General features: G+C 38.7%; 2 protein-coding genes across 5 annotated transcripts in view; one reads left to right on the forward strand and one right to left on the reverse strand.

Moving 5' to 3' along the window:
- Positions 1–18,136, reverse strand: part of Cmpy (crimpy) — a 256,147-nt gene extending 238,011 nt beyond the window's left edge. The window contains exons 1-3 of one of the 4 annotated variants that reach the window (XM_071797837.1): positions 17,562–18,136; positions 15,560–16,051; positions 9,365–9,507 (exon numbers count right to left, since the gene is read on the reverse strand). In XM_071797837.1, the coding sequence (XP_071653938.1) occupies positions 9,365–9,507; positions 15,560–15,705 (289 nt within the window). In that variant the 5' untranslated portion in view covers positions 15,706–16,051; positions 17,562–18,136. Of the gene's footprint in view, positions 1–9,364; positions 9,508–15,559; positions 17,077–17,368 lie in introns of all 4 variants that reach the window. The other 3 variants (XM_071797836.1, XM_071797835.1, XM_071797834.1) reach the window with 3 other exon arrangements.
- Positions 18,137–20,909: 2,773 nt separating this feature from the next.
- Nup188 (nuclear pore complex protein Nup188) lies at positions 20,910–27,827 on the forward strand. Its single transcript, XM_071798073.1, has 6 exons — positions 20,910–21,142; positions 21,356–21,572; positions 21,666–22,133; positions 22,212–22,336; positions 22,432–22,960; positions 23,057–27,827. The coding sequence occupies exons 1-6, from the start codon at positions 21,114–21,116 to the stop codon at positions 27,473–27,475; spliced, it is 5,787 nt and encodes a 1,928-aa protein (XP_071654174.1). The 5' UTR covers positions 20,910–21,113; the 3' UTR covers positions 27,476–27,827.
- Positions 27,828–27,924: the final 97 nt, after the last annotated feature.

Consider the following 27,924-nt stretch of genomic DNA (forward strand, 5'->3'; position numbering starts at 1 on the left):
ATATGTCTGAACGAAATTATTTTGCAAAGTCCCTTCATAATTGCGGGCTTGAAGCTTAAGTATCATCGTTTTTCGTATAAATTCACTATCAGTTTTACCCGACATGTCGCAAGCAAGGAAGCTCTTTCGAGGATATCCTTTTTATGGTGGAGCTTCCTACATTTGACGCGACGAAACGTCACGAGTGTCCACCGTACATTGTGTTACGGCGAATCGCCATTTGCATAAAACGTCATATCACGCGCACATATTTCTTTAGTAAATTCCGTCTTCCTGTCCACGTTCAAAAATTTACACGTGAGGCAACGCGCTGGCGATCTATTTACATATAAACACGGCGTGTTACGCATAAATGTTTTATCAGTCGGCTCACCGGTATCCTAAAATTTTCGCAAGAGTGCCGCTATCCGACCGAGGCTATCAACAGGCGTTATAAATATAACGGTAATAAATACCAATGATAGAAATAGCTGTTAGCGCAACGATAAATGCCTCTCAAAATTGCCTTTCTTTTTTAATTTTTCTCGTGGGCCCGTGGTCGGCGTTTAAATTAACGCATGAAATTTTCGTGCGCGGCAAATATTATTTTATCGCCAAACGCAATTAAAATAAATTACGCTTTAATTGAGACGCATGTTATATAAATCGACGTAATAAACGTTGATTCATATCAGAAACGGACGCTGACGTGCCGTACGTGCAGCGAACTAATATTAAGCAATCTATAAGCATAAGTGGATATCTCTGTGCGCCTTGCACGTAGAGATAAAGATAAATCAAACAGAAACAGAATGCACGCGCGATTCCGAAAGGAAATATGAGGAACGGGAAAACATAAATAATAATTAAATATTGAACTGATTTAATTTTCATAAGTCGATTCAATTTGTTATAACGTTGAAACATTGAAATGTGATTAAAGATTATTTGTCTTCCTCAATCAATTTAATTGTGTTTAATTTAACTAACAGGTTTCTCATATTTCTTTTGTATAATATTTTAATAATCAATTAAATTCCATAAGTCAACAATAACATTATTGACTAATAAAGCAATATTCTACAACGCCAATCACATTTATAACGAAAATTATAAAATCACGTTGAATGGATATTAATCGAGCAGGTATTGTCAGCGTCAATTCGTAAATTTTGGCATTCACGTGACGTTTCATTAATCGTTCTTGCGGAAAATATTCCATAATAATCTTGTTTATGCGGAATGTCAAACGATGCGCTAGGCATATTTACAATTGTGTAATGAATGTATCCGACACACGTATGCAAGTCAAATAACCTACTTCTGCCCTATGATAATTGTGGAATACATATTAAATGATACGCGGGCATTGCATTTAATTTCTTCGTATGCGTTCCATACGCACACACACAAAGCATTCAACATGTTACGGTAATTTATTAACTGCCGACAGAGTCGAATTTTCAGCAAAGCACTTTATGCCAAATGAAAATGAATGAATTATATTCACAAACAGTTCGCGGAAAATAGAATTTGCATTCTCTCTGTCTCTTTCTTTTCTTCTTCTTCTCTCTCTCTCTCTCTCTCTCTCTCTCTCTCTCTCTCTCGACAAACGTACCACGTTTTAAGATCTATTCAAAGCATTAACGAAATTATGTATGCAAAATATCCTGTCAAACTCAAACATCACCGTAGATGCGTTATCGGCAGAATTGTCACCGCATTCGCGATGCACCCTTTGTTTCAACGGTAGGACGAAATTTCTTAAGCAACATCTAAAATTCCTATGTACGCGACAGCTACGCGACGCGAAGCCAAAAGGATGGTTCAGTTGTCGAGTTAAAATGCACCGGGATATTCGTGTTCGATGTGTCTGACGTATGAAACGACGCGGAAACTTTCGATACATGCGGGAATATTTTTATACGCCGCTGCGGGTACCGCTGCTGCTGCTGCTGCTATTGCTGCTGCCGCTGCCACGGCAGGGATGCAAAGCAAATACGAAGGGGGCTAAACTAATTTGTACCCTACCAACTCCCCACGTTCGAGCAACGATATTCCATGAATACTGAGCATCCTGGGTTCTAACATCGAGCAACGACCGTGCATATGCATCGGCTTAGATCGAGCCAGCAAATGTATGAGAGAGTGTGTACGCGCCTGTGTCCGTGTATGCGTAAATAGTTCCTTTCTTAAATATACCAAACCGCCCCCAAGATAACACGCTTAAATGACTACAAATGGAAATTGATTAAAAATTCTCTGACCATCAACTTTTCCTGAGCTAGCAAGTTTGCAATCAGTGGAACGAGCTTACGCGATATCAAGATTACGCTTTCGCCGCATAAAAGAAATTACTTTCTTCTTTTTATTTTCCTTTCAATGGGCTTTTGCTTTCAAAATTCAAATTTTAATAGTGTAATTAGAATTATATTGCAAATCTTGCACGAGAGATGATGTTTAATGTTGTGTATAAAAAAAAGTTTTTCTTTCGATAAATACTATCATTACGATGTTGATAATGCGGTAACAGTCTCACGTACCTTAAGCCACGCATAACAAGAAAAATATTACAAATGTTATATGAGTTACATATGTTTAAAAAAAAGAAGAAAGTTTATTTCAAATATAAAAGAAAATATTTTCTTCGTCCATAAAGCTGTGAATGACCGCACTTTGCGATCTATAAAAATATGTCCTATAAACTTGATTCTGTCATATATAACATCACTCGTACAAATATTAAAGGCAATAAATTTCAACAATTTATCAAAAAATGTAAATGTTTCGTAAAACATTACGTGTAAAATAGACATTGATGATTCTGTTACACCCTATATATACAGATGCGATTACGTCTGTAAGCTGACGGATGACCGATCTATATTCAGAATGACGTCAATGTATCTCCATCGAAATCACGTAATCGACCTTTATGCCCACAATGCTTTATCACACGTTATGTCGAATCGGGGAAGTCACTTCGCGATTTGCCATGGAGCTATAACGTTCAGATGATATACAGTATCGCCAAGTCCATTTCTGCATAAAGGTTCTAAGGAAAAGCGTATCACAAAGCGAATCGATTATTCTCTCTCCCTCTCTCTCTCTCTCTCTCTCTCTCTCTCTCTCTCTCTCTCTCTCTCTCTCTCTCTCCCCCCTCCTTCCCTCTTTCTTTCTAGGGAGTGTATTTTTCGTGCCTGCGTGTATAGGGGTTACTCGCCTAAATGCGCACGTCGTCGATGCACGAAGAAATCGATCACCAGCGTTACAACAACCGATGGCACCCGTCACTGTAAAACCATGTTAGCCCGGCGACAGTTTGGTGACCCGTCTGATTGACGTTCGTTTTTGAAATCTCGTGGCCCGGTTGATTCGCCGATTGCACGTATATACATATATACAGCACATGCGGGCGGAACGCCGGCGATAACGCTTCTTTTTTTTCTTCCTTTTTTCCCGGTTGACTCGCGTGTAACGAGTCACGCGGCTGAATCAACTGCGATTCTTTGGTCGTATTTCAATACATAACTACGCAAGGCATAGCACATAACAAAGTTATTTCACCCGGCCTGCATTCCGTTTGTTGTTGCGATACGCGCACTATTTTTTTCTTTTTTCTTTCCTCGGAGATTGCTTCGATCTAGTGAAGCATTTCGTTATTCATTCGGTTACAGTAACCATGTTTTAATTTAATTAATAATTTCAGTTCCAGATCAATAAGAACCCCGAAAAAAAATAAGAATAAGAATCAAAGAACCCAAAAGACTAAAAAAAAATTAAAAACATTTTATAAAAAAAGTAACCTAACAATTTATATTGTTACATTATTATGAACGTTATAAACGTCATCTTTGTTATTAATATAAATTACATTACTTACATTGTGTAAATAAATATAGACGATATAAAGTGTTTTTGTCTTAATGATGTAAACATTAAGAGAAACTTGTATATATTTTCAAAATTTAATTTAAAATTTAAAAATTATATCTATATATTATGTGTATTACTATTCTACTGCTTTAAAATTTTCTGGCTTATGTAATATTAATGAAAGTTTGGATTATAAACACGCGCGCTGAAGAAAATCAGGCAATTATTTTAAAAATAAAAACCTGTTTTTACGTAAATAACTCAACGATAGGATTACAAACTCTCGTCGCTTAGAAAGCCTGCCGGCCAATGAATAACTGATAAAGTAAATAACACGATGTCATATAAATGCAGATTTCATAGGTGAATATCCGCATAACAGATTGTAAATGAAAATAGTTCCTAGGTCATCGTTTTCACCTGTCATTTATTTTGCAAAATCTAAAGCAATTTCCAGGTAGTGTCGGCTGTTACTACGGTGACTTAAGCCGATTTCGCTGCATGCGAAACTCACTGGCAGGCCCAAGTCGGCTAATCCATTCCCGCAGCGCGAAATCACGAGAAGCGAGAGCGAAATCGGAAGCAATTTCATTTTCCAAAGACACGTACACGAGTTCGTCCTTAAAGCGGACGGTCGCTGCAGCTCGCGTTCGCGACGTGCACAAAATTTGAGTGCAAAAGCGTGTCCTGTTCGTGAGAGGCACCAAATAAGAACAGAGACTTCGCTAGAATCCATGATTCTCTTTTCCGGTTGAAATACTTGAATCTCTCACTGCGCGATCTCAATGATTAACGTGAAAACGATAGACAAGCTTAATGGAATCCAAATAAAAACAATAAGGTCCGCGCGGTCAGGTCTTTATCAAGTTAATAATTATTTAGATTTTCTTGAGAATTTGTTATCTTTTCCGTCATTCGGTAAAGCGAAGCAGAACTAATAATAGAAGTAAGGTGTTGAAATATAACATAAATTGGAAAACTTTCCACGAAGAAACAAAAGAGAGAAGAAGAAGCGACCGAGTATCTCGTATAAGGCACACGGAAGAGATCGAATCGGGTTAACTCAATTACCGTCTGCTTTAAGATTATAATGAGAAGATAATTCACAAGAGCGGTATTATTATTGAAGCGTTCCAAAATGCCGGTGTCAAAGTTCACCGGAAGTGTCGAGTTGAAGACAGTTTCGAGTTTGAGTTCCGCGACTAGCGCGACCCTTTACACTGCCTTTCTGCACATGAAACAGAGATAGTTTCTCTGCTTTGAGAACAAGAGAACAGCAACTAATTTTACAATACTGATTCTGTGTGAACAGCCATCAGGTATTACAGAGACATCATCCGCAGTATTACGCATCAACCATATAATGGAAGTGAATGTCAGGACTATAACTTATGTCCTTAAATTATTTCCGAAATTCGCTTAACGAGGCAGTAGCAAATAAATTTAAATATTGATATAAATAAATATATCGTGTCCGTTATTTTCAGAATAAATGTATCTTATAATGGATAAAATGCATTTCGTCTCTATATATTCAAAATAATTATGATAATATCACCAAGGTTTTATAAGCTCGACAGAATCATGACGCGAAGCTTCTCTCAAAATGTATCCGACACAAAATTATTAAAATTGAAATGACGTTTCGATACCTTTTACGTGGCAACCGTCCAAATAACAATGCTACGTCAAAGCGGAGGCATTAAACAAATATAATTAATTTGTTGCGACATATATTGTAGCACTCGATGCAAATACTGAACGTGAAGTATCATAAATGTCAGGTATATATCACTCTCGAAACAAGTGCATCCATTTTCGTGTGTCTGGTCCGTCATTGAAGTGTAAACGCCGCAAAACAAATTATTTCGCGTCCGTCTCCACGGATAGCAGAACAAAAGCTTCATCATTTGACGGAAAAACGCGTTTAAAACGCAAACGCGGCGTAACAATTTTGGGAATCTAGACGAGCCGTGAACATTTCCAAGTCAAATCCCCCGTTAAACAGTCATTCCTGTTTCCACGTTGGCTAAATCTAGGTACGTTGCCGTATTCCGGATTCCGGCTGGATGCGTGTCGCGTGCGCGAATCGAGTCGGACACGCGCAACGCGGTATCGCAAAGCGCATCACGCAAAAGTGATATGCCGCCCGCTCGTTGTTAATGCAGGTCAAATATTGACGATTTCGTATTTCCGTCGCCGGTTTAAAGGATCGCCGATGTGATTCTGGTGGAGCGAAAATTCGTATGATTGTTGCGAGCAACCGAATTGGCACGTCGCCATCGGGCAACGGCATATTCGACGCGATCGCTTGCGCTACCGAGCCTGTTAATAAAATCCGAAATTCATGTAAACATATCAGTATCCCCTTTTGAGTCGCCTCTCGTTTCTAATTATCACAATTGTCGCAGAATGGCATGGATAGAAATGTGTTGCACGAATATCGCATGATATCGCAATATAGAATTATAACAATTTAGACGCGTTTAGACATTTTTAAAACATACACACGCGCGTGCATATGCACTCACGTACAAACAAAATTGATATTAATTTATTCAGAAACAGGCTATAATTGTGTAAATTTGCGACATCAATTTCAATTTATAACTTATAATTAATGTTCTTGTTATAATAATGCTATTATATTTTGTTAAACTTGTTATTATTATTATTGCTACATATATTATAATTATGTACTGGCATAGAGATTGACATTGTCGCGATTTGTTTATTCTAATTTATATACACAATTATTTAATCAAATAATTGTAAAATTCGAGTGAGAACACTTACAATTAGTATTTCAATTCCTACAATAATTAAGCTCTTCTACAAGGACAAAGTTATTACGGAAGAGAAGTTCAGCCTTTGAGAGTATAGAACATTTTTCATAGAAGTATTTCGCAGCCCTTAATTACTTCCTTTTCCAGTCTCTAAAATCGTCGTTTGACTTGGAAGTTTGGAAAATCCGAGTTATAACAAGTTCAAAAATCGCTCAATTAGATTCGCGAGCGGGATCGTTCACTTCTAGATTCACCAACACGATTCTGTGTTCAAAGCGTTAAGAACTTTCAAAGAGGCCAAAGGACATCGAGCCGATGGAAAAGATGAGGAAAAAGAGAAAATACGCGGACTCACGATGAAACTGAATGCCTGAAAAATGCGCAGCTGTGATTCGATTATTCAATGAATTGGAAAATGAAAGCATGCAAGCATCCTTTTTCGGAGTAATTATTGAATTCACGCAAATCAGATCAAGGAATCGTTAAACATTGTTCTGCTTACGCTCACATTTAATATAAGAGAACCAGAAGTTCTATATAAAAAATTTTTTAAATTGTAGCAAGAGCAACTTCAAGAAGTATGCAGAAAATTTCAAGATTATCATTAATCTATCCTTCAGAACACGTATAAATAAATAATTGTGCAAGGTTTTACAAACAAAATTATAGTTTTTACTTTTAAATTTTTTCACTCTTTCCACTATAATAATTAGTAACAGTGCATAAATCGAACTACATGATTCCATCAATTTTGAAATTGTAAGAAAGAAATATGATGATGTGTAGATATTATAATGATTTCAATTTGATATTACTACGATGAGATTTGCATTAAGATTATTCGCGTGGTTTCGATTTTTTCTGTTCGACGTAAACGCAGAAAGGAAAATTATTGTAGAACTTGTCACAATTTGCAGGTAACAATAAAGATCATAAAAAGAAAAAATTTAACAAAGAATTACAATTTAATTTAATCGCAAACTTCAAGATATTGTAATCTAACTGTTAAAAATAGTACATATTTTTATTGTAATTTTATAGTAGTTTCAAGTTAATGTCTCTAGAAAAATTGAAATTATCTTATATGACTCACACGCGTGTCGCACAAATTCAAATATGCTTGTATCAACAATAAACTAGTATTTTTGGATATTTTGGCTCATATAGATACGATAGGCCCTATAGGGGAATAGAGTCAATACTTGACACATGCAAGGTGCAGTAGAAAATTTCTAAGTGAAAAGTAATGTATTCACGCAAACATGACTTTGCCTAAACTAACTTTTCCATTTGGAGAACCCTATCCAAGTTTCAGAAACTGCAACGACACGATCTTTTTCTCCGTGACCTCGACCGCTTTAACATTTTTTTCGTTCGAGCAAACGGTTGAAGTTGCTCGAATAAAAACGACATCATCGATTTAAAGTGCTTTAGTATGTCCAGGTTTAAAAATAGAAATATCTACCATGTTGTCTAATACACCATACGGAATATTACTCTCATACAACTGCTATTTAATATAAATTATAAGCATGGTTTATATAAACATCCCGCGGAATATTAACAGCACGAAATTTCAGTTTAGAACTTGCTTTGGATTGATATTACTAGCATCAGCTGTGGAAACTATAACGATTATATTAAACAAGTATTGTGCATTTTCTAATTGTTTAGAAAATTGATAATAACTATTGATTTAATCATTATGTCGCTCCATATAGCTAACGGCCTCGATTGTTTTATCTGACCTTGTCGCGTATTGGAAAAGATAAAATGGATATGCGCGTACGCGCTCCAAGTAAAAATAACTATCATATATTATGAAGGAAGAAAACTCCAAGACAATATATCACGGATTTCAATATATAAATCTATATATTACTAAATATAAAACAAGGTATCCACTAATATCGTTTCCACTATAGTATATCATAGTACTATTATTATACGGCTTAAAATCGTGAAATAGTAACTGTAAAATCATCGTTCGTAACCCATGATTAGTAGTTTATCTCGTATCGAGCTATCCAATATTTCATCTTCATGAATACCGCATAGCATCACGATAGAGTATAAACCGAAAGGATGATGAAACATATGCGATATAATCGTATCAACGCATACGTACTCAGAAACCTTTTACACAGAGATTTATTGTCGATTTTGCGCTTATTAAATGCGGGCGACATTACATTCTACTCGCGACAAAACAATCATAATATTATTTCTGTACATTTATCGCGAACATACACGCTGAAAAATATACACACGAGTAATCCTCGTTGTCCCCCAGGGTTATAATAAAACTAACACATATATTATACCACTAGAAAAATAAATATTTTAAATCGTACGGGCATTGATATTTAAAACTTGCTTGAAATTTAACAAAAAACTTTAAAAATAAAAATAAAAATAAAAATTGCGAACGTCAGCTTTTTGTTTTAGTGTAACTAATAATTTAAAAGTAAAAAATCTCTAATAAAAATTTATTTCTGGCGATTCATATTATATTTCGCTGCCAGTTTATCCAATTGCAACGAAGGGACGATATCACATCGAGAATGTTTTTATTAGCATTTCTATTGGCATTGTAATTGTATCGTGAGGAATTTGAGACGCACTCGATCCGAAATAAGTAATTACATTTGATATTTATGTTAGAAATCTCTCTATTGTCCAAAAATGTTTATTTAAATAAAAGTTCTCTCGTGAATACTCACTTGTGCAGACGCCCTCGTCCATTTCTCGGGTGCGAGTTAGCAGATTCATGATTACGCATTGCAGACCGACGGCGCAGGTTCCCGAAAAACCGAAGAGGCCGCCGCAAGGCTCGCCTTCCACACGCGCACATACTTTGCAACACCTGCAAACACATAAAACTCGGTCAATCATTTTATATATGTATACAGGGGGGGGGGGATTATAGCTGTCGGAACACGCTCGATACACAAATCAAGTCAGTTTACGCGCGACAGGCAACTTCAAGCTTATAAAATAACTCGAGCGGAAAGTTATAATTAGACCACCTACGTGTCACATGCATTTTTGCGTGGTAATAAAATTATTCCTATACCCGATGTTTCATACGTTCATCTTTCGTGTTCGAGATATTAGAATGAGAGAATAATGTAAAAAGAAGATATTTAATTAATTTTTGCCGCTATACAAATTTTGTATACGTAAACAGAAACGAGAAAAGTTAGTTTCTATACGTGATACAAACGAATGGTATTATTAGCTTTCGCTGCTATTGTTGTTCGCTAGTAACGTGTATCGGAAATATATTCAGCTCTCGGAATGCTTGGCCTCAGAATCACTGAGGATCAGTTTATTTCTCTTTTTTTTTTATCGACGAAAAACGAATAATGGAAAATTGTTGCCAACATATAAAAGGATAGACGAAACGAATAAGCGGCAGTTACGTGCGCATCGCAGTTAACCAGTTTGCTTCGATTCGAATGTACGGCCATTTGTTTTCTTGTAAGAAATCCTGCGGGCGACAAAGGGACTTGACAAACGTTTTAAAGATATAAAGCGCTCTTTATAACAGCTTCATATCTTTCTTAAACTCGCAAAACGAAAGGATACAGTTGTCTGTGCCTCTTTTTAAAAGCGGCTTAGGATAATGACGTGAGCCATTAATTTCGAAATGGTATAAGCCTATTATTATATTTGTTAGGAAATAAAAGTTTCGAGTAGCAGCTTAGCGAAAAATTTCTGAAACATAGGTGAATGTATGAAAACGAACTAGATCTTGAATAAATTTTTTATAACAATCTCAACATTTTACGTTAAAAAAATAGCAAATTTGGCTCGTAATATACCGCCAGATTTGGCGTTTTAACATTTCAAATGCGTTTCAAATTTCATCAGAATATACGTATACATATGAAAACGTGTAGAAAAATATATCTATAACTATAATATTTGTAACAATCAACAATTGTTACAATACTTGTAATTATCGATGAGTCGTTTAGCTTTTTAAGGAATCGTATTGCTACAAGATTGTGAGATTTACGATCCGACGTGTAAATTTTCGCGCAGGTGCGATGACATTTGCATTTTTATTTTGAAGAAACTTGTCTTGAATCAAGATGTAAGAAATTGAGAAGCTTCTACGTATTATGCAAGTGCATATCACTTTCGCGCGCGGCACGCTCAGCAGCACATAGCATAGTCTTACAAAGTTCTGAGGGAAAAAAGAATGGGAGGAATTTTAAGGCGCAGCCTGCGGCGCACCGCACGGAAAATAATCTCGCGGAAAATTGTCAACTGCAACCAGGAATTTTATTACGCCGTCTCAGCAGCGGTAGTGAAGACGAGGGTGTCTTCTCCTCCATCTATGTTCCTTGCCGCTTCCCGTGAAACAATCTACTTCTTATACTATACATATAGCTTTCAGTCCTGCACATTCTTATAAGATAATAAGAAAGAACGCAAGAACGTAGCTCATGGAGAAGAAGGTAACATATAACGAAGACTAAAAATTGATATACGATGAAATGCAAGCATACATTGTTAACTTCAAATAATTAGCGATGTTGTAATTGTATTAATGCCATCATACCTGCACAATTATTGCAAAATTATTAAATTTTAGATTTTTAAGCTATCTCTACGTATCTATATTTTTCTATTTCTATACATTTTGCTTTAAAAGTGATTTAAACAATGTCAGAAAATATAGCGTTTTTGTCATGTTTAAAAGTGCGCCACAAATATGTCTCACATTACTTGCCTTAATTAATATGTAATCACTTTTAGAATGGTCAAAATAATCCTGAAAAAGAATAATGAACCCTGTATAGTTAATGATGCACTGATATATATTTTTACGCGGCAAAAAAAAATTTAAATTATTCCGTTTGACAATTGCTAATGCGCATATCAAATGCTATGGCCAACAATAGCGTTACTTGCTAAATATTCTCTGATAGATTCCCAATACGCCGTTGCACATGGAGTTTCATTCCGAGTTCCTTTTGTGTACCATCATTATTTCGTGGAAGAATTTGTAACCGTATGTTTGCCAATTTTTACCGAACATGAGTTTCAAATCCAATCGCATTGGCTGATAAGAAAACACAATTAGTCGCGGAAACAAATGCGAGTCTGCGAAACATCACAAAATATCGTCAGCTTTTTTAACAACTAAAAAATTTAATTTCTTTTGAATTAAAAAGATGAAAAGCGAAAGTACTTTTACTTATCATGAATTTGAAATCCAATCACAAAATCTCTGATTAAAAAAACAAGGATTGTTCGAATGTAAAAATAAATAACCACGCTCGGAATAACTTCAACGAGACGATGTAGCTCTTCAAAATAGACTTTGTAAAGTGCATCAAAAAGAAATCGTTATATTTGAAAAATATTGTATTATTCGATTTACTTAGACTCAAAAATGCGATCGGTTTTTCCTGTATGATGGGAGAGTGAAAATATCTACAACAATATATAACGATCTGTGACTGTGACTTTTTTCAATACGAAACGATGAGGTTGCATTTGAGATCTGCGAATACCTGATTCGCGATACCCGATCGTTGAACCGGGAGAAGTCGTAATCGAGACAACGGTACGAGATTCAGATTCCAAACAATTTGAGACCGGTGTTTAATGTTATACCGTTTGGATGTTTACGAGAAACAGGAGAAATTTCATCGAAATATACATTACGCGCGGACAGCTCTATCGTATTATACGTATGGTAGTTACATTCGTGAAATTATACGTATCTCCTCCCGTATCGCAGTACTGAGACATCGCGTACAAATGAAATAATGTTAGAGTATATATTTTTTACGGGCGTATGGGGCACGTAAAAAAAATAACGTATAATACCGATACTGGTCTTTAAATAACAATTCACCAGCATGTCACCGATATGACCCGCGGTACTGCCTGTTGCCCGTGTCGATACGTCTCGACTCTCGGGAAATTTACATAAAACGATACTCTTGCCGTAGGTAGAATTCGACGCATAAAACTTTCCTCTTTTCGAACTACCTCGTCGTCATTGAGACCACTCGGCTATCTTTCGGTATCGCATCGAACGTTCCAATGGCTGTCGTCGCCATCGTCGTAACGGTCTCTCGCCTATCCTTCTAAATCGCCGAGACTCTCGTAAGAACTTCCAGAAATTCCACAACGCAATAAACGTTAGGTACACCTATTGAATTCGCAAAGGTCCTTCGGGAAAGATGGTATAACTGTCCAAGACCACTCTGAAAAATTCTTTCTCTATTTCTGCGCACGCGTGTGCTTCGCTTCCTTTGAAATTCAATTCCGGCGTCCCTCGAATCAGCATATTGTACGTATCGACGCGCGCGACTGTATTATCGTGCACATGCTGAAATATCAAGGAAATACGCAGAGTGAAATAAGATCAGAGTACGGAGGGTGGTTGAGAAGCAAAATGCTTTGTGGATAAGCTTTTGAATTGCGTAAGAAAGATTTACCGAGATCCTGTATGAATTTCGTAAAGAATCCGTCTTTGCGATCCAAGTATCGTAAAGTATACGAGTAAAACGTTTCATAAAGACGTTAAGGATTTACCAATGATATGAATATCCACCTATATTCTCTCCAGCGAAATTCATATTCGCATCTCCTATTCGAAGATTTAATCTAACGCATAAATCACAGCTCGATCTCAATCCACAGTTCTCGATCCGGCGCGATTCTTATTCGATTCTCGCGCAAGCATCAATCTTTGTCTCGCACTTGAAAAGCAATTACGCTGAAATTGTTCATCTTACGAGTAACTTTCTCGCTCGTAAAGAGCCAGAAGAAAAAAGGAAGAGGAGAAATCTCAATCTCAACCGCACATTTCTAACGCTTCGAGTAGCTGTGAGAAAAGCTGCGGTTTGAAAAGCCGTCTTATCCGCCCTCTACTCGTGAATATAGAATAGATGAAAGGCTTTCTAATTGCGTATTGTGTAATGTACCTGGGCTAAAGTGGCTGAAATTGCTGTGAGTCATCCAACTTGTCTCGCAAGCATATATCCGCATATATCTAATAGAGATATCTAATCAAGATTGACCTACATGTGGATATCTTTGTGTAAAGATTATCGCTTTTACGATACGAATCCTTTGCAGCGTTAAAGCTTTGGTACACGTAAGTTAAGTATTCAAAAGAATTTAACCTTTCCGAGTGTGTATATACGGCACACGTACGATATTCATCTCGTATACAATTATTACGAAAAGAAAAATCTAGTTCACACATACGTTGCTCTTGTAACATCCTTTAACATTATTTCGCGCAGCAAATGAGTTAATCTTGCGAACTCTCGCGTTAGTAGTAGACTGTTTTTTTTTCCGCTTGTCCTATATGTATAAATACTTGTTCTAGACCACCCACGCATTGACACGCGTATCAATCTGATTTTGTAGTGCGTCGTTATCGCAGACTTACATGAACCTGCCATCGATCGTGCTTCATACGCGCTCGTGCAAAGTGGAATTTATCTTGGTACTTTCCTCGCAAATATTTGTTAAAGGGGATGTGTAACCTATATATTCGCTCTTATACCAAAAAGGCAGCAATACACGCAAGATTGTGGTTTGCAACACGTTTTATAAAGCAAAATGATTGTATATTGCGATACGTTGTATTTTATTTATACTTGCACTAAATAATGCGGCTTTTATTTTACTAATAATTGATGGTAGCATTATTTCGTCGCAAACGCGAATATAATTCATCGAATAAATGTAAATTACGACAAAGTAAAGCTTTAGCGTGCAATGATAATTATAATAGTATAATGTTAATATAAGTTATTTTCTCAAATTGCAGAATTTTTCAAAACTCTTATATATAGTAAGTACTTATTAACTTCATTATACATTATTCTTAACGTTCCCCATATTTACTAGCTCAGACCTGTTCTGCATCAGGTTGTTTGTAGGGGCCATAAAATACAAGCGCCGAGCGCGCACCTAAAACTCAGGTGCATACCCCACCTCCGCATTCGAATATATATGGTGTATAATACCCGGTGTGTATGTACATACAATGGCGTAACAATGCTCTGTGTGCGTGGGTGGGTGAAAATAGACCCAAGGGCATGGATCTCGCGTGTCGGCCACATGGATATCGAACACGTCGATGATAAACGCTCTCGTATAACATTTCGAGGCTGTGCCATCCTTAGCGCATGCGAGCCTTCCTTGATCCGTGCGGTTTAATTACCTTTATAGGTATAACACCATTCTCGCTGTTCTCCACAAATGAGTTGCTAACGCGAAAACGCAATTCGCGTATGAGGAGCGGAAACAAAGGTGGATGAACGACAAAGGACGGCGTTTTCTCGCTGCCTGGAGAAAAAAAAACGCAGGCAGCGGGCCTTATTGTAGCGCGCGTTTTAATTGCTCGCTGTACTCGGAACTAATTACAACGCGTAGTAGAACACAATTGTTACAACGGAACACAAAGAGTCCGACTCTAGAGAGTTTCAAATTGAAAATTATGCTTTTGCCCAGTATAGCATCTTTACAGTTGAGAAGACATAATAGCAATTAGTATGCAAATATCGTATGTGACGTGCCGAGGATATAATGCATTTACATAATAAAATCCTCCATATTTTTTTCTCCTTTTCCATTATCGAAGTTTATTAAAATACCTTCCGTGACACAAATTTTCCACGTTCCCTGTTTTTCCGTATATTGCGAATAGTTGAACCTTCTGTATACAATCGCCCGACAGAAAAAAAAATCAAGTAAAAATAATAAACCTGATATCTCGAGAGTAAAGTCTTCCTAACCGAGGGGATAGGAAATGCGCAAACAGCCACATTCCAACTCGTTGGTATTCCGGTATCGAGGCAAAGCTCCGCCGCTTTGGAGATCTCTCTGAGCGCGCCGCGCCGCGGTAAGGGTAAACGTCGCGCGTCGCCTACCTGCAGGGGTCCCAGGTGAGGCCTCCGGGACAGTCCTCGTCGGTGAGAACGTCGCACTCCAGCGGCGAGCACACACACGAGAGAGCCCTCGCCACCGCGAGCGACAGTACAACAATGCCGCCTAAGAGGAGCAACGGGGCCCTCATTTTGCTCTCGTCCCTCTCGATCTCGACGGCCGCCCCGTCGTCGATTCTCCTGATGTCCCTCTCTATTCTCCTATCTTGTATCTCCCCGACACCAATTACGAAACGAATACGAGGATGTCCATTGCGCGCTAGTTCATCCCGAAACGTTTCACGCCACGACGCGTTCGATCCTCGATTTGTCACACGCGCACGATCACGGGTCCTCTTTCTTTCTCTCTCTGTATATATATAATAAGGAGTTGTTCATCAGGAGAGAAGAGCAGTCACGAGATGCGATGTCTGCTGAATAATGTCCGGGGAACGTAAAGAAAATAGCGTCGATCTACATTTTACCGCTCACAGTTCTCTGGAATACCGCGTTCACCCATTTTATCGAGCAAAATCACGTCCAGACGAAAAGAATAACGTGATATTTCGCATACGGTGGTATTACGATAATACCGATATCTCGCCGAAAATCTCCGCTAATGATAAGGATTCAGGATTCTAGGAAGATTAATTGTAAACGAGAGATAGAAATAATAAAACATATTTGAGGAAATTTTTGAGGTATCGGAAATTTTGCAGCAAATTGCTTAACAGTATCACATTAGACAAAGGAAATTTATTCGGAATTGCATATCTCTTGTTTCAAAAACAAACATTTTACGATAACGTTTGGAAACTGATTCGAAGGAAAAATAAAACATTCGAATACACACATGTGTTTGCTTCAAAAGTGTAAAGTAAATAAAAATTAAATAATTAAATCTCCTAATTGTTAAAATCTGGGACAGGGGTTCTGCCCTAGATACTATAAAATCGGATATTTCCCAGATAATTTTTCCTTCTCACAGCTTGACAAGAACTTTGTTGAATTTTATATAAATAAAATGTATGGAAATAAGTATACCTGGTATTAATAAAGAATCGTTTTCAACTAGATACATTAATGACATTAATATCCAGTAAAAAATACATTACATATTCAAACAAAATATTGCAGATATTCTTCATTATACATGGCGCAACTTCGATATAGGAAATAAAATTACTCTTATATATTTCAAAAGATACACAACTGCATCAGACTATTTTCGATGACGAAAATGACGGAAACTATCCGATCTATACCAAATTTCTAGACAGAGAATAGTTCGCTCAAGGACTGCATACTGTAATAGAAACTGCATATATCAATCCTGAACAGAGAATAGTTTATTCGCGATTGCACACCGTGAAAGCACACTATTAAGTGAGACACATCAAAAGGTTGTCGAGCACCGACAACCGAACTTGCGGCGGATTCAAATTACACAGGCACATGCATCCTAGCTCGGAGATGCGCCGAATATCCGCATTGCCGTGTACAGTCGCGTTGTGGTAGCATCACTGTGATAAAAGCTTGAAAATATTGACACTTTCGGCCTAAATTACATAAATGCGCACGGAGAACGCAAACCTCTCGTGTGTCTCTCGACAAAATGTCGACTATAAAAGAAAAGAATCGCGATATAAAATTATACGCGAGTACGATCGAAATTCACAAGATTGTTTGTCAAATGGGTACAACGTGTCTCGCATCCAATTGTAAAAGACATCAGAAAATCTTCCCTTTCGATTAAGGATTCAAGAAAGTGAATTAGCAACAAGTGCGAGGGATGGAGATATCATAAAGCTATACGTCAAAAGAACGTCGTTGTCCCGTTAGACCCGGTCAAAAATTCCTTTGAGCACTTTCGAGAATCGAATCCGAATCGTTAGAGTGACATCCGCTCGTTCGTCGCGCATGGAGCAGATTCGCGTCAAATCGCTGACACGTATAAACACGAGTCGCGAACAAGCTCTACCGCACTTATAAAGAGACAGCGCATCACCTGTTACAGAATTGCATTATAGATCGAACGCTCATACAACCAACATATTGTCGGTTGCCCGACGAATCGTTCGTTGGAGCGAATTTGTGTCCAATATATTCGCAGAAACGCGCGCTAAATGGCTGTTAAAAACGGCACAAGATCGGGACGATCGGGGGCACGTTGGCGTGTAATTTAACCGAGCGATGTCAAGGGAAAGGAAAAAGGATAAAAGTTATCGCCGGCATCGAAGAGCGGAAGGAAAAGCCGAAGCGTTCGATCGATCTGCGGAAACTTTCGCTTCGACGGCTTGCATAGTAATCGCGACGCGATCTTCTGCCTCGCTTCCCTCCCTCGTCACGCACGTCGTGCCGACATCGTGCACACGGTATCGCCCGATAAGAGGGAATCGAATCACTCGGCAGGGAAAGCTACGAATAAGAGTGCGCGAAGCGTTCCGCGTTCAAGACGAACGTACACTGGCCGCGGCGACGAACAGCGTCTCCGTCCACCGTCCTCCGAAGCGGCGCGGGCGCCCGGCGCGGCGCCCGGCGTCGCGACGCGCGACCCGCGTCGGCGCCCTGACACGCGACCACTGCCGCCTCTTACCCGCGGGTGAACTCTCCCCCGTTCGCCACGTCGCGTATTCAGTTTATGATTTTTAATTGACGGCGCTGTAAAGAGTTAATTAACGCAACGCTGCGCGGGGATTTATTTGCCGGGCCGTTACGCTATACCCGATATCGTCCGTTATATTAACTCGGAACAGTGCAACAATAGCGCGATAACTAATAGCACGCGCGAAATCACCAACCGTTTTATATAAATATTAATAGTTTTTTTTAACGATATACATGTAACGTTTTATTGTCAAGAATCACATGCCATAACAATTTAAATAATAGAGCATCAAAGTTGTATCTGAAAATTGTAGTCTACTACAATATTCATTGTATACAATTTGTTCAACGTGCACTAATTATAAGTTGAAAACTGTCTGACAATTTAGTGATATATCGAACAAAGAAGTAAAAATTATATACATATAAACATTTACATTATTACGATAATGCAATGCAATGGTATAAATAACAATAATAACAATAACAATACAATTACACATGTATAATTATTAGCAGCGTGAACATTACGTGAACATTACACGTAAACCAGCGATTGTCGCCCAAGAAAAGGAGGAAGCAAAACACGGTGTACTTACATTAAGCGTCACGTCACCCAGCATCACTCCGTGGCAATAGGTATCCCGTGGACCCGTGGACAAGACCGGCCGTCAACGTTCTTCTGGCCGAGTCGCGGATCCTATAAGTGTGATAAATGTCCGCGACTGAGCTCGGTAGCAGTGGCGTTCGCCCTCTTCACCTGGCGCTCTCGCGAACGATTTTTCTCCAGCACGTGTTATGCGCCGTAACTCGCTCCTTATTCCTTAATGCCTGCAAGATAGAATGACTATTGATCATCGAGAGACCTTCTTCAAAATAACCGTGCGGACCGTATCGAGCGCGCGACGCGAAACAAAATTCCGACCGCTAATTACCGATATCGAGTGTAGCTTCAATCGCTATTTATTTGATCCGCGCGATTTTCATTATGAAATTTATTCCCGAATCTAATATCCGGCTTCGTTAACTCTCCAGCGGAGAGAAAACTAATTTCAAGATGGCCGGAGTGTTTATCGTTAAAATATAATGCCAAGAAGTAGGACGCTCCACGACTATTAATCTTACCAGCGAATTACGCAAAAGAAGCACGTCCCTTCTAATTTGAACTGATTTTTAAAGCGTGAAAAAATATCTGTATAATTTCGTCGCTTTGATAGCGTATCTTAACCGATATTCCAAGAGGTTTTTTTAACGATATACAATATAATATACAATGTTATGTAGATATATGTATAATATGATATATATGTATAAATAATAGAAAATGCAGCGGTTTGTAAAAAAAAAATATACGGTGCCGCTCAGTCACTCGAACGTCATGTTATTTCGTGAAGTAATGCAAAACGGAATTCTCAAGCAGGCAAGAATAATCGCTCTCACGAAGTTTCGTGTTGCCCGAAATGATATATACAGCATGTTTCTCCACTACCGAGTTCCATTCCCGCGTATCTTGAAGAATATTAATGGCGGAGGAAGCACAACGCCGCGGAAGAAAAAGTGCTCTATCAAGATAAAGGCTAATTCGCTCGTAATATCCTTCAAATCTTTATTCTCATCCCCCGAGTAACTTCCTCCGCCCGTAATGCAAAGCTCCTTCGAGCCATCATACCACTTCGCTCGATCGCGAAATAAGCGATGCGTGATATTCGCGAATATATCAAGCATGGACAGTTCGCTATTTAAACAACGTTAATAACGCATAATTAATCGTAATTTCCAATATCGCTCATTATTCCACGGGACGATTAATACCGCAGAATCGTATAGTTTTGGCCATTTCGTCGGCAATTTTCGCAGATTCGTGATCTCACTTTTCGTCTCGTTACTCCGAGAGCTCCGAGACAACATGACGAGGTCAAAAACGCGAAACGCTCCCGAATATTCATACCTCATACCGCGATTACACTCGCTCGTCGTGTTAACGGTAGACCGGAATTGGTCGAGTACAAGTAAATTACTCGAGTAATAGATAACGCGATTGCGGATGGCAAAACTGGACTTACCTCGTTAGACAAATAGATCAATTAATCAGCTCACGATCACGATCATCACGGATACGACTTTCACTACCTTCTGTCGCGGCGCGAATGGACTGAATTCAAATTTCGGAAAAACTTGCAGCGCGGAAGATCCGTTTGGTGGCGACATCTTTGCGCGAAGTATCGCGTTATTTCGTTCTTGCCTGATTCATATTGCTCCGAAGATCGATTCTCAGTCGGTATATCATATGAAAAATTGCAAAATACAGCAAGCGTTCTAATTAACTAATTAACGCTATCAACGCTATACTGGAGAACATTTTATTAAAGCGACTGTCGCAAGCAGTTTTGCTGGCTCGCTTTTTTCGTGCATGCGTTGACACGTGAAACAAAGCGACACGATGTTGTAGCAATGCCGTTTTATTCCCACACATACGGCATTTCGGTTAAAGTCATTCTATAAATAAGCAACTTTAATATAAATTTAAATAATTAGGAAAAAACGGACTAGACCTTTTCGTAAATTAGAAAAAAAAAACATTTTATTCATTTTCGGTCCATTTTAGAAACTGTATAAACGCAGAGTGCTTAGACCATCTCTCAACTTTCGTATTTTATTACTTACTCGAATTGTTTTCAACGCGCATGTGCAAAATAAAACGGCACCGCTCACCAGCTCACAGTCACATGTGTTTACATGTGTTTACCGCGGTGCCGCGGTGAATATCGCCCGCCAACATCAGAATTGAGGTTATGTGAGACACCGTAATGTTTATGTGCGTTAAAGACAAGCAATTAAGATTGTAAAGTACGAAATATTTTCTTACAACCATACGTGACTTTATTTGTTCGCTTGTGCAAAGAGTAGAAATAATTTGACACGAATACGGTGATAAAACGATAAAACTTTCACTATGGAAGTAGCTCCAATGGGCAACTTGCCGTAAGTACACATATATGTATATTATTTTTATATCTCACGTGATTTTATTTGATCGAAATGGGATATCTTATTTTGGAAGGAATAAAAATGTCTATCAATTTTATATCAATATTTTGCTAATATCGTTTTTCTTGCACGATCGTAAATGGTCTTATTGATCTGTCTATTGGGACTATATAAAAGAAATAATAATTAAGTAATAATAATTTACAGTTGCAGCAAGGATTTGTGGTCTATCATATCTGGTACGACATGTTGTTGCGCTAAAGAAACTGTTGAAGAAGAAATAAAGAATGCCACTGTCTTACTTAAAGAAGGGCTTCAGTTTTTTAAGCCATATACAGATGTATCATTGCAAAGCATTTCTAAAAGAGATCCACCCCCTCTACAGCAAATGTACGATTTGATTAGTAAACTTGCTCCACTCCTTGTAAGTATATTGTTTTACATTTGCCAGTTGTTTTATAAGATATTTATTGCAACTTAATATTAACATCTGTATCATGTTTTTAATTTTTGCAAGAATTTGGATGCCACAATTACCTGGGATCTAGTGTGTAATTTTGTGTCCTACGAATACAGAAATTGCGCAGAGACTTTTGCGTCACAGCTCTCCGATCTTACGTCTATAAGAGCATTAATCGATGATATTTGGAATTTTTATTACTCCGAGAGAGTGACCTTGATAAAATGCCTTAAACTTATGATGGAGTATAAAGATAACGAAAGACATCCTCATCACAAAGAATTTGTCAACTTTTTTAATGAGATTCTGATGGGAAACTTACTTGAATCTATACGAAAACAAATAGAAGCGTTGAAGTTTGTGAATCCTCCTACACGGTCGCAGTTCTGCACGGAAGATCATTTACATCGATTATATAATAGTACTTTAATTGAGATGCGCGAGCTGCTTCATATATTGACTGTGATTGTACATGATATACATATTCCTAGTTGCGAATTTGCCAAGTTTTATGGTAGTATTGGGGTAAGATTCATACTTAAAAGTCTTTTATATTCTCAGACCATAGTTGGAAATTTTGCTCAAATAGTGAACATTTTTTAGGGTGAACCTAGACGATTAGTCAGTACAAAAAGCCACGAAGACAAGGAAGCTGTCACTAAAAAGATTGAAGAAATACAGTACAGTCAAATAGCATTATTACTTGTAACACTGGATATAGATAAGCAGTAAGTTTGTACAGTTACTTTGCATAATTAAAATTTGTATTGTAATAATTTCATTTGTACACACGTTTAATTTTGTCATTGTGTCTCTTTTTTAGTACTGGCATAGAAGACTGGATAAACGGTGTCAGAAGCAATATGCAAGAAATCTTTGAGCACAAATGTGTTCGTGAAAGTTCACCACAAGATGGACCGTTACTTTTGTCATGGATGCTAGCAAATTATTCGATTGATCCGGACAACTTAGACATGTTGAATCGTTTCAGACCATTTGGCATCAAAGCCATACAACTTGACGTATTCCAGTATCTACGAGATATGATAAATTGCGAAATGTTTCAAGAAGAGACCCATTATGCTGAAGTTGTGCGAAGCAGCGTTTATAATCTTCTGTCTTTAGTGTGTGTCTTTGTCGATGAAGATCGATTAAGTGCTTTAAATGGTATTTTTGATGCCTTGGCTACCATAGTCAAGTTTCCAGAATGCGCAGCTAGATTCTGGGATGAACCATGTGATAGCATACGGTCGATTTACAAAGTTGCCAAAGAATTATATCCTTACAAATTCGAACCGTTAACCAATATAGCTATTGGTCTGGCATCCACAACAATTACGAGTGCCAAAAAGGTAACATATGAATTATATATATATATATTTATATCGAATTTGTTAAATATTTAATATTTATTATATGTTACATAAAATCAATTATTCTTTATTTAGATCGCGTCGGAGTTGGATAATCTACAAACAGTGACTATAGAAGTTCCTCGTCGAAGAGATCACAGTAAGCCGTTACGGCCATACGAAGCAGATTGTATAATTCAAAAAAACTCGTTTACTATAACAAACAACTGCGTGCGCGAGAACATTACCGTGTTGTCCAATGAGAAGGAAGTAGTTTTGTTTCGTACAGAGGCAAGTTATTGGAATGCTTTGCATCATAAAATAGAACAATTATTTTCTCAAGCGAGTGGCGGAATTGCAAATATCAGCGCGGTGAAGACTGATTTACCAGAAAATGTTTGTCAAGGTTTGAAATTGGTCGAAGCGTTATTGGCTAAAAATATTGATATACCATCGAGCATGGTTATTCCCACAGAATTAAGTTTCGAAATTATTAATCGGTTCTCATATCCAACACTGCCACCGAACTTGTACAGAATCGTTGCCGTCTGCATCAGCATTTCATCAAAATTGGTTTTGAGATATCCCGAAGACATTCTCTCGCGAATGCGATCTGGTATTTATCCAAAATTTAATAATTGGTATCAAAAGCCGTTAGACTTTGCGGAAGCGATTTCCTTTGACAGTGGTCTCATCGCGTCGTGGCTCTCAGGTATAGAAACCATCGAACATACGTATCCCATTCTCCGCGCGTTTCTAGACACATTGTACAATTATCTAATCACCAAGCATAGTAGAGAAGCCATGTACACCATTGAAATACCAGGCATGGTATTTCTGCTACAAGCTGTATTACCTAAGCTGGACTCCTGGTATTTTGAATCAAACGCAGAAAGAATCGACTTGTGGCTGAAAAGTATGTTTTGCATCCATCGAGCTCTGGACTCAACTTTACCTAAAAACGATATTCGCAACGAGTTGCAACTTGTTGTAGTATACAGTTTGCTCTACTTAGAACCGCGTCATGCGCTGCTAAAATTACTTCGGACGGGCGAGCGTACATTGCACAATAAAATGATCACGGAGACAAATTGGATCAATGGAAAAGGATTCAAGACTATCAAGAGTGTAGAACTAGCTCTGTCGATAGTCAATCGACTGTTAATGTTTAGAAAATCTCTAAATCTAGAATTGAGCGATCGGTCGCCCCTTGAAATTGCTTTGTATTCCTCTCCGAGAGTACCCAATGGACTTCTTATAGTACCAACCATTGTTAATTACCTGTATGTTTGGTTTAGCCCTTCGTTGCAAAAAATGGCTGTAAGATTATTAAAAAAATTCGCGGAGGAATTCTCCATGTCTTTGCTCGTTTGCATGGGAATGGATGGAACATCTATACGAGAAACCTTCGCATTTCGATTAACTCTGCCGACATGCGCGATTGAGGTCAAAGTCGCTATCTTGGAATTGGTTGCCGTGTGTCTGGAGAAACAACCTGGCTTAACGGAAGCTCTCTTCAACATCATGCATCAAGCAGAACGCAAGAGGATCTTTCCACGTTCAGCCGATGAATTTCTTACTGAGGGTTGCAGTCAATTCTTGGACTCATATTTAGAACGAATGTACAAGGAAGACGATATTGTGTGTGATAAATTGTACGACAGCACGATGACGGTATTGCGCGCCATGTGGTATCACAGAAATGAGATTCTTGTCAATTTTTTCCGGAAACGAGACAAGTTCTGGAGTCACCTATTCGCGCCGCTTTTTAAAACTTTAGTGGCGGATGCGAAGGGTTATTCTCAATTATTAGATGTAATTACATTAGAATTGTACAAAAGCCCATTGTTAGAGAATAATTTCTCGAAAAGTCTAAAGGAGCTGTTGGACAAGTCTAAGGATCACTGGAAAAAATTAGCTATGTATGTTCTGGATGTTCCTGCAAATGGCGAAGGCGAGAATAAAGAACCGCGTACAAAGCAAGATAGACTGATAGAACCATTGTACGAAATTAATTTAGAGTCTTGGTATCACTTTATCGTTATGCTCACTGACGATCGAACGGCGAAAAATTACCCAATTAACGTAACACAAGCGCATCTTTTAACTCAGTTGGCCTTGGATTCTCTATTGGAGCGAGTGAAGGAACCCAACGATTCTAGCAGTGGCAAGATTCCGATGTTGCTGGCTTCCTTATCCCTGAGGTGCATCACTTCGTGGAAACAGATGTGCGTCGGTGACTCGAGGATTTTTAAAACCAGACTGTCGCAACTCACGCAAGAAATAGCGCAGACTTATCGCGGCTTTGGAAAAGCCCTACGACAGACAATGATCTCGTTGCTGCTTGGATGCGTGCAACTGGTCAAAAGTACTTTAGCCGAGGATTCGGCAACCCTGGAATATCTTTTAGCGCACTCTTGCACGATTGCTATTTGTGAACTAGAGGAATTGAAGGAAGCTGCTCTTCAATTGGAACACCGAAAACAGCGATTCTCTGTCGAGTTCAAGACTGATGAAAAAGGTACGCAAAAGAAGGCTGATTGTCACAGCGCAGAGACACTCCGCGGTATACGAGAAAGTCTACCAGCGACGTTAGCTATCAGCATGGTGACGCAACTGTTACGATCATACGTCGAACGAAATGCCAATTTCAAGCATCGTCTAAGAGCCAGTTGTGTGCAACTTCGTCAGATGATACCTGAACTGATGGTATGCGTCGGATGTACACTTCAAAAATACCCATATCTGAAGTTCAGCGCAGCGGCACTAAGCTTGTTGGGTGTTATATCACGTTCACCATACTGTTCGTATCCTATCAACGACAATGACGTCGCGAAACTCTGGTTCAACTTGATTCCACCAACAGACATCTCCAACAGTATGCTCGACTCGCTGTACGATGATTCGGCGAATGGTCAATGGCGTTGCCAGGATTGGTGGCCGTTGTACACCCTAGGCTTGGAATTTCTGATAGGTCTGGTCAGCAGCGAGACGCACATGATGTTTGTTAATCATATTGTTGTTTTCTTAAATTCTCACGAGCATCAATTAATGGTGGTATCCACGTTATTGAGGCACACTGCCGATCTACTGGCCGCTGATCTTATACAATCACTGGTCGCTCTTATACATGCTATAGCCACGCAAACATACGTTTGGAATTCAATTCAACCAAGCGTTCGCGAAACTCTTATCAAGTGCATGTATCTGGCGTACGATAGTACGGTAAACCTGTTGCTGAGGCCGCGAATACTCAAATTCATCATTGATGGTATTAGTGTGGAGAGTGCCGAAGAGCTCGAGTCCTGCGATAATCGGTTGCCTAGCGGCGAATTGAAACTACTGGTGAACAAACTGATCGTCATAAACACGACCTGCGCACTAAGCTTCGTCCACTTTTCGCCAAAGTTGAATACCCTGGTAGATACGATATATACTCAGGATTACTGGTATACGCCGATGGCCGAAATGAACTTTGGGCCTCCGCAAATGAGCATGAGCTCCGGGCCACAACTCACTTATGGCACGATCATCAGCTCGACGCAACTGTTTACCCAGGCTCTTCACTCTCGCTCGCAACCCGTTGCTGTTTCGTTACCCGCATCTTCAACGCCGCAATCTGGACGTGAAGATAAAACGGATTCTGCGAAGAAGGAATGGGAACGCGCCGCGCCAGAAAATCTCCGGCGTATGCATACGAGTAAGGATTTACGACGAATCATTCACGCAGCCTCCGCTTCAACCTCCAGAACGTCATCCAACATTGGCGGAGAATTCCTAGGATACGTCAGCGGTCTAGATGTCACCGTGTCATTACTTAGCAGTCCTAGACTCTTGCGTCGACCCTACGATCCATTGATATGTGAAAATACCATTCTTTCGAGAGCAACCGCTTTGGCAACCGGTAGACACGTCACGAAGAGTGGCGGTAGTGGGGCTCCCGGCGCTCCGGGTAACAGTAGCCCAATCATAGCAAGAAATCACAGATTTAGCGATCCATGGTTTGAGTCTATGGATGAGAACAATACACGATTGGCATTAGAAATCAATCTTATCCTGATACTGTCACAGGCTCTGGAAGGAGTGAAAAGTCCCAGGCTTACTTTGCGAGATCGTCAGCTTATAGCACGGGAGACCGCTACCGAGCTAGGAGTCTTCTTCGATTTTCTCGAACACCGCGGTACTCCCGATATCTGGCAGGTGAAGGGTTCCCTGATAGACGCAGATACAAGAAGTTCTAGGACGATTCAGGATACGAGTGATCGGACGCAAACGAATTTACCAGCGAGACTCCAGAAGGATAGTACTATTGACAAAGCACCGGTGTGCTCACCCGACCACGAAAATTCTTCGATGGAGATGAACCAAACTGAAACACAAGAGAAAAGACTCGATGACAGTGTTCTCACTACTGGCGTTTTCAAAACGAATGTCAGCAGCGTGCAGTTCTTACCATTAATGGGGAAATTACTTAAGACAGTTGTCGAGTCGTTGGACTCGGCACAATTTCGATGAACAGTATTTTTTTTATTTAAAACGTAGTTCTCTTAATATATAATTCATCATTCTGAAATGGAAACTAGATCTGTGCATTCTAGAATGATGATTATAAATGATGAGTACATTAAGAGCTACGTTTTTATACATTAAAAGCTACCATCTTTTTCACATAATTGTAAGTAAATAATTTGACATAATTGAGCATGTATGATATAATTGAGCACTTGTGTGCATGTTATTTTGCGAAAGATAAAAAAATGTTTGCTAATGTTATTTGATAATAAACGTAACATTCTTTCATGTATTATGTATTATAACTTATAATGAAACATTGATGAGGAATAAAAAGGCCAACGTTTCTAATTTAGCCTGTGCTTTTTTATATCAACACTATTTATAAATGATTAAACATAATATAATGTGTATCCAGTAAATTAGAAATATTTCGTGTTTCTTAAATAGTT

The sequence above is a fragment of the Temnothorax longispinosus genome, chromosome 2 (assembly GCF_030848805.1).
Source record: "Temnothorax longispinosus isolate EJ_2023e chromosome 2, Tlon_JGU_v1, whole genome shotgun sequence".
Lineage (NCBI taxonomy): Eukaryota > Metazoa > Arthropoda > Insecta > Hymenoptera > Formicidae > Temnothorax > Temnothorax longispinosus.

Bases quoted from the DNA above. Each gene is read 5' to 3' on its own strand.
- Nup188 (XM_071798073.1), top strand. From the start codon at position 21,114: ATGGAAGTAGCTCCAATGGGCAACTTGCC. The intron at 21,573-21,665 runs GTAAGTATATTG...AATTTTTGCAAG, and splicing joins GTAAACTTGCTCCACTCCTT to AATTTGGATGCCACAATTAC. The intron at 22,961-23,056 runs GTAACATATGAA...TTCTTTATTTAG, and splicing joins CAATTACGAGTGCCAAAAAG to ATCGCGTCGGAGTTGGATAA.